Raw genomic sequence first — 8,255 nt, forward strand, 5'->3', positions numbered from 1 at the left:
CAGCTTTAGGCCTGTTCAGCCACGTACTAAACTGTGTTTGATTACACACAGAGCAAATAAAGTGGGGAAAGAGGCTGCTGGCCACACAGGGAAATTAGCTGAAAAATCCATATTGACAAATTGTTACCAACTATTTTTAGAATAATGCCGATGATAACAAAAAACACTCTCTGAGGCAGAATTCTAGCTCCTGATGATTTTCATGTGTGCAAAAGCACTTAAAGTGGGTATTTTAGCATCCCTAAATTAGCAGCCTTCAGAAAGGGGATTCACTGTATATTTGCTTTAGTAACAGTGAGGAATGAGACTTTTTCTTGGTTTTTTTTTTGTTTTGTTTGCATTTTTGTGTTGGTTTCCTTTTCTGTTGATCTCTCTGCATTACCACAATGCTATACAATCTGTCTCTCCAGTGCTGCAACAGCTCTGTCAAAATCACTTCCAAATGCTCACACAATCTTCCACTGATCAATCCACTATGCATGTAATTCCTATGGCATGAAGCTAGCAGAAACTAAAAACAACATTTTGCAGAGACAAAGAGATATTAAAGCAGTGTCAGCAACAGATATCTCTGCTGCTGCTTTGCACTGAGATCCATTTAACCAACTGCATGTGACTGACAGAACAGAAACACTTAAAATCAGTGATGGCAAACCATTGGCATGTCTGACTCTGGTGTTGAAAGGGATTTGGGCTGGCACCAATGAAACTAAGTCACACTGCCAGATTTCAAAAGGCATGAGGCTCTATTGCTGCTATTGACACGTTTCTTTCTGAGGGGAAAAGAGAGAGAACCACTTTGAACTATAAAAACCTCCATCTATTCAACTCCTCGTTCCTGTCTAGTTCACGGAAATTTCAGGCTCTATGGGGCAGGCAGTCTTCCCTGCTGGCTGCTGCTGTACAGCACTTAGCCTGGCTAATTCTCACCCAGCACTGGGACTCTTGGAAGATGTCGTTAACCAGTGAAGAACCAAAACCAATGAATAAATCGGGTTTTATTGTCTTTATCGGGGAGCATAGTGTTAGGACAAGGGGTAATGGTTTCAAATTGAAAAAGGATGGATTTAGATAGATAATTAGGAAGAAATTCTTTTCTGTGCCACGTGGCGAGATACTGCAACAGGTTGCTCAGAGAAGCTGTGGATGCCTCATCCCTGGATATGTTGAAGGCCAGGCTAGACGGGGCTTTGAGTAACCTGGTCTAGTGGGAGGTGTCCCTGCCCATGGCAGGCGGGTTGGAACTACGTCCCATCCAACTCAAACCATTCTATGATTCTATGTTATTGCAGTTGTTAATAACAGATCACTGGGCTTGTTTTAAAGATGTTCCAAGTGAGCAGTTTGCTGAGGAGGCATTCTGTGAAGTGTATGTGCACAGCCAGAATGCACAAGGTTTCCTGATAGGAATTTGCCACAGCTCAACCCTTTACCTGGAGACAGTATACACTATCCAAAGTTTTCAGATCCACCCAGCTACAGCTGCACTGTTGCTTCTAACAAAAAAAAATTTAAAAAATTTAAATAATAAAGAAGCAGCGTAGTGGGAACTATAATGCAAGCACAAATGGTTTTTTCAGAATTGCCATCCCTTCTCTTCTTGCTCAAGCTTTCACTACGTTAGTGTCAACAACTTACTGCATAAAAAAGGTTCTCCTAAACACTTATCCCTCAAGATCAAATCCTCCATTGTATGTGGCAGAAACTACGAGCACTGCTGAGGCAGGAAGCCACATCTCACATCAGCACAGCTGGGAACACCATTACCAACACCTTGGGCAGGTGTCTCCTGGACAATCTGGCTGCTGCCACAGCACACATGTAAGCAGAACTTTTCTTTAAAAAGGAGCAAAACAAACAAAAAACCACCCCACCCAGAATATAGGGCAAGAAGAATCTCAGCTCCAATCCTTCTACAACATCAGGGGTCTTCTTATCGCCCCCTACCACGCCCTTCCTCATCTCAGTCCTACTCTCTCTTTTCTCGAAACCTTACGAATGCTATCCCAATTTTCCTGTTCTCACAAACAGAAGTAACCTAGGTTTATGTGCAGTGACTGCTGATGGACTCAAGCTGAGCACTGATCCTCGCTGTGATAATCACAAGGATGTAAACGGGCAATGAAGCTTTACTCCATAACTACCATGAGCAATCTGACATTCAGCCTTTTCTTGTTTCTCTCGTTGCTTTTAGCCTTACCGTGTTGATGACCTGTTTTCACAGATACACTTCAGTAACAAGTTGTTATCTCAGCTTTGTTCTTGGCAACCAGCTTGTAAATTACTCCAGCTCACTAGTTAAACATTTGAACAAGGACAAAATAAAGACTTCCTACCTTGATCAGTTCTTTGAACTTGGGGTCTTCTTTTGAGTTAGGATCAATCATAGTGCGTTCCTCATTCTCCTCTGTCCAAGTAAAATGGGAAATTTTAGTGAGATCCACTTCAAATGTACACTTTTGAAATACTGCAACAATTCCTTATCATGAAGTGGCCTGTCAGCTGACAAAGAAATGACAGCACCTAGTCATCATCTTAGCAAGGGAATATCCGATGATCAAAGTGTTAGGCGTCTTTATAGACACACAGAAAGAGAAGACAACTCAAACTTCCCTAAAATAAGCTTGCTCCCACTGACCTTCCCCAACCCACACCCTGCTGAATACTTCAGGAAAATCACTGTCCTCTATACCCTGTGGAGCACATCAATATTAACATGCCAAAAAAGTTCAGTCAACCACTTTATTCCCTCTCCTCAATTTGTATTTAATTTCTATTTGAAAACACCTGTCCCAAATTACACCTAGGGCACTTCACCCAATGCAACTACTGAGACTTGGGCTGACAGTTTGTGCCTCCATCTTCTGGTTTCCTGAAACCTGGACACACATGTGGCCCTGAGTGTGTGAGCTCCTTAACTTCTTGTTAAGCTGGAGAATGAAAATTACCCCAACTTATACCAGTTGTACTTGTGCGTGGGGGAGGAACATAAAACAGATTTCTCAGGTGTAAAGTCTTCTATTTCTTCTGTTGTTGGGAGATGGAGAGATGTCAGAAAGCTTCTCCAATGGTCAGCAGGACAACCACAAGAGGCATGAATATAAAGACTAATTTTTAGAAGGGATGATTTGATACAGAAATGTTGGTAGCAAAATCAACAGGAGATCAGTAAAGCTAACAACCAAACAACCTCTGGAAGAATTATCTTCATAACAACACCTACAGACATGTGCATGTTTATATGCAACCGTAGATATAGACACCAGTGTTTAGGAAGCAGCTGGAGCAAGTCTTGTATTTTAAATTCTAATGCTTGCTTTCAAGGAGCTGAGCTCTCTCTGCACCCTATATTTTAGATCCACTAGTAGCCAAGTGGTAGCTATGATCTAGGTTAGATCTGTTCCTTTCAGTGGAAAGCAAACCCTGGCTACTACACAATAGGAACAGGAGGATGGGTGACTGTCACAGCTACACAAGAAGATCCACATGTCTTCAGCTAAAATTATTATTTATAAACTCCAGGGATTCATCTCTAGCTGAGTCTTGACAGGTCATATGGAATCCTATTTTCCTATTGATTTCTCAATTCCTTCCACCACAACAACAGAGGAAGGGTTTCAGTATGACCATTGGTCAGGCACTGCCACACTGTGTAGAGGAACCCTCTAAACTCTGACAACGACCAAGCCACAGTTACCTCCTAGTACCAGGCTTCACAGCTGTCACATGGGAAACACGACACTCGCACATCTTACACACAGGACAGACTATACCATTGAACTGGTTACCTTAAACTTCACTCAGATATTTGGAGTCAGTATTTACCAGGGCCCCTTATGTTTATTAAAAAGATAACACTCTGCTATCTGAACATACTTGACAAATTACCACAAACATACAAAAAAACAATTCTTCTGCCACTTTTTTTCCTGTTACTTTACTTCCTCATTACTGCCTGGAATGAGTCAGGCAGTCTAGTTGTAAGGAAGTGACACCCACTACACACCCAGAATGCTCCTAACTGAAGTCTTGGTCAAGATTTGACCCATAACATTATATGATTCACCACGAGTGGCGACGTCTTTGCATGACAAGCCTTCAGGAGTGGTCCTGCATCTTCTAAAGTCCCTTAGTGGTACCCAGAAGAAACACTGGAGACACTCCCAATCCAAACATATACATAGAGCAATCATCGCTTTGCCCACGTCTCAGAAGAACAGAACTTTTCATTTCCTACTACTCTTCTCATTAGAAAATCTAAATCCCTAATGCTTTTTTGTTTTTAATTTACTGGTTTATTATTTATCTCCATGCCAATTTGCTTCAGCTAATTCCATAGATTAAGAGATACATGGCCAGGAAAAAAAAGCAAATTGGCATGGAGATAAATAACAAACCAGTAAATTAAAAAAAAAGTGTCTTATTCCAACAAATTTTAAATGCTTTTTGCTTTTTTCATTATGCTGTTGCTTTTGTATGGATTCAGGGAGGGAACGGCGAGAACAGGAATTTTAATATCAGCCTTCTTTCTACAAAGTATTTCTTGTTTTACATACTTCTATCCTAATTGCATTTAAATACTGTTTTCAGCAACCTAAACACTCTTCTGTTCATTCAGTGTCAGGTCCCATTTTGCTGTAGTGTCAGTTGCAAAGTGGCAGCAGTAACCCCAGGAGAAACAACAGCATCCAATAGTAAACAACAGTGTTGTGGGCAAGTTGCGACAAGGCAGTCTAAGGGTTCCACAGGAACCTCACTACACACTTCTGCCACAGGTTTTCTGTGGGTTGGTCCTTTTGCACTTCAGTTCCCCATCTGTATACAGAGAAACAAAAGATACCATTTCCTGCCAAAGAAGGAAGTCTGAGATGCACTTGGCGAGTAGTTTAGCAGAACTCAAGTAAATCTCAAGCAGATAAATTCAGCATGAGTTTCCAACTAATCCTCTGCAAACCTCAACTTTCTCTCTACTTTCAGAATGTTCACAGAAGAACATTAGGGTTACAAAACCCCTGCACCCATACTTGCTTTCTTCCTACTTGACAGAAGGGGAAAACTTGAGTTCTCTGCCAATTCACTGAACAAGTAAATCTTCCTGCAAGCTACCTAGTTCAAGCGTATTTGCATAGCTGGCACTGCTCTTTAAATTCCATTTTAGCCCTTCTAATTTCTAGTCTACATATGACATGCAACCATTCTCAATTCTCATGACCAATGCTCTGAATTTCAGTTGAGTAATCGACATTCAAGAGTAAAGTAATGGATACGGGAGACACAGTGGCCACCTTCATTAATAATTGCTTTGTCAAGGTCTAGAGCATGAATACTTTACCTAATAGTGTGTCTTCTGGATGGATGTCCACAGTACTTGGGTTCATTGGTGCATTTATGGCATTTTTACCTTCTTCTTGGAGGTCACTCACTGAATAGAGGAGAACAAAAACAGAAAGAAAGGTTATAATAAATGCAAAGTTTGCATAGCCATAGGGGTTGAAGAGGGTGTTTATAATAAGAGAAAACATCTGGTAGGTCCATTTCACAATGAGCCCACAGTTTATGGAATTAATAACTGCAGCCACAGTGGAAAATAAAAATCTAAGTAACATCCTTTTATAGCTTCTTATTAAACCAAGCCACCAGACAACTGGCTGAAAATATGAGGCAAGAAACTCAATTCTGTGGTAAGAACAACCTCAGAGTGCTTTTTTCTCTATAAGGAAGGGGTGTGAGCTTTGTCTGCAGGATGGACCAGATCTAAAACAGAAAGCTAACTGTAAAAATAAACTCCTTTTCTGATAGCATGACAACCACGCATCACCACCTTTTCCAGCTTCAGAACCCCAGGAACTACAACTTGTTACTGGCCTTATTAAAAGCTTCAGAGAATCCCAGGGAAACCTAGCAAATAAAGATGAAAATTTTTTTAATTCTAGCATTGTTGCTGACTAAAAACAGATGTAGCAGGATCTAGGGGAACAAAAAAATGGCATTTGTGATTTCTAGCTCGTGTCCTACAATTCTCATTTGGTAAAGTCAGTAAAGTAGCCTTAACTGATAAAACAAACATAAAAATACTTTCTTATGTCCTGCCACATGGGAGGAACCAAACTTGACGACAAGTACTGAACAGTTCTTTAGTATCTTCACAGAGCTGGACATTAAGAAAAGCCCTAGCAATGCCGTAACACTTATACTCTCCAAGACACATCTCCCCTTAAACTCCCAATAATAACTATTTATTATTAGCCAAGCTACTGAAATACATGCATTTGAAATAGGAGATCCTAAGACATTGTAACAGTCCCATCTATTCTACGCTAGCATGGGCTAAGATCATTTGTGGCAGCATTTGTGGTACGGCACTCTTCTTTGGGAGAGGTCCAAGTCCTGTACTCTTCTCATGGAGAAGCAAGGACTTTCAAATAAATAAGGTCTGTTAGGCAAACTTCTCCGGGGAAAGTAAAGGCAGAACAGTTAACTTATAGCCACAGTATCCCAACAAGCACTTCCTTCAAGAACAGTCACTATTCCCCTTTCCCACTGGAAAATCTAACCCCAGGCTAATCATTTGCATGCAGTCTGCAAAGGTTACAAATGCCTGCATCAGCACTTTGGTTTTTTCCTGCTTGACAGAAGAGGAAAACACAGAGATCCTGCTGCCCCAGGGAAGGACAGGGTAGAAGAATACACTACAATCCTCTTCTCACAGATACTTGAAACAGGTGCTTAAAACAAGGTACCTCATTTCTTAACTGCAGTTCCATGATGTTAATTAATTCTGGTTCACAGTATGATACTGCACATGACTAAAATCCTGAATTATGAAATGCTGCTCTTACGTTCTGTGGGCAACAAACACCAGACTTGTATTTTGAGAACTTATAGCTTATGAGCCACACTAGAGTAGCTGGTTAGAGCTAACAGGGCACAAAATCTGGGGGAAGGGGAGCTGCCACAGGTAAGCACGGCTTGATTTCCATATTGTGTACCTGTTGCAAAGGGACAGGAAGAGAACACCACTCTCAACTGCCAATAGAACAAAATGTCTGCAGGCTGAGATTTAACCTCCTGAAAAAATGTCATTATTAAAGACATTCTGAACTGCCCCTTTCCTGCACTCACTCTTGTTTTCTTGAAAAACTCACCAAACAAAAGTCAGAGAGGTAAGAGGCCTCATGCAACCCATCAAAAGAGCTCTAATGTCATGCCTGTTCACATTATGCCCAATTAGAGCTCTCTCGCCCTAGTAGCTCCTACACTGTGATGCCAACAGGCATAAAGCCACCAGGAGGCACAAGAAAAATCACGTGGAAACTGCACATTACAAGTCATGTTTTTAAAAGGCTGCTAGGGCTATAAATGCCCAAATTACACTTAAATCAGACTCCTTTTGGACATACTAGCCTTGTTCCTAGATGTAACTCTCTCTTCATTATTATAGCATTGCTGTCATTCTGGGAATGCCAAGTATCCAATAAGGTCAGGGCATCACTGTTCCTAATGTTGCGTAAATGCATAAAAGAGCTGCTAAGTTCCTCTTGGCAACGAATACACGGTACTGACATGTAGTGTATGCTATACAAACAAGATGCTGCATACATTTCAAACCAGAATACTTTTAAATGTAGCTAAACTAGCTTTATTCCCAAAAGTTCAATTAAGATGATACACTTGCTCTTTTTTTAATATAAAAATGATCTCTACTCTTCCTAACAAAAATACATTGTCTCTAAGCAATCTACTAAACTGAAAGAAAACATTAGTACGAATTTGTACATTAAGTCCCCATTCCTCACGACATGCAGAGCCACATAAAACCCTTACGCCTGCCTTCAGATCCAGTGCGGCTGGGACAGATCCCACAGGATCAAAACATCCTCTCCTACTGCTACCGGCACAGCACGGCTACGCCAGCAGAGAGCCTCCCAAAGCCTGCTGCCCAGGGAGAGCTCTGCTGCAGAGAGCCCACACACCAGGTCCTAGGCAGGCAGCTTAGGAAGAAGAAGCTCTTGCTACAAACGCAGTGTTTCCTACCTCCTTTTTTGCGTCTCTTACACAGGAGCCCCGCCATCCCGGCCCCAGCAGCACCAACGGGTCGCAGACGAACCCCGTAGGCCGTCAGAGCGGCAGCAACTGGATAAGAGGCTGCCACCTCGGGACTGCCAAACCTACCTTAATTTGGGCATGGTGACACAGGAGGAGGCACTAATATAGCCTTCCAGCTGTCAGTGGCAGCGGGGGGTGGGGGGGGGGGC

At 41.8% G+C, this 8,255-nt stretch overlaps 1 protein-coding gene across 1 annotated transcript in view; it reads right to left on the reverse strand.

Annotated features, from left to right (window-relative positions):
• The window catches only part of LOC104273584 (beta-parvin-like), a gene marked incomplete at its 3' end in the record, with an annotated part of 18,155 nt that extends 10,084 nt beyond the window's left edge, over positions 1 to 8,071 (reverse strand). Inside the window, exons 1-3 of the mRNA XM_009868951.1 lie at positions 8,035 to 8,071; positions 5,333 to 5,422; positions 2,337 to 2,407 (exon numbers count right to left, since the gene is read on the reverse strand). Coding sequence (XP_009867253.1) covers positions 2,337 to 2,407; positions 5,333 to 5,422; positions 8,035 to 8,071 — 198 coding nt within the window. The remainder of the gene's footprint in view (positions 1 to 2,336; positions 2,408 to 5,332; positions 5,423 to 8,034) is intronic.
• Between the last annotated feature and the right edge of the window lie 184 nt (positions 8,072 to 8,255).

The sequence above is a fragment of the Apaloderma vittatum genome, unplaced genomic scaffold (genome assembly GCF_000703405.1).
Source record: "Apaloderma vittatum isolate BGI_N311 unplaced genomic scaffold, ASM70340v1 scaffold36964, whole genome shotgun sequence".
NCBI classification, from domain to species: domain Eukaryota; kingdom Metazoa; phylum Chordata; class Aves; order Trogoniformes; family Trogonidae; genus Apaloderma; species Apaloderma vittatum.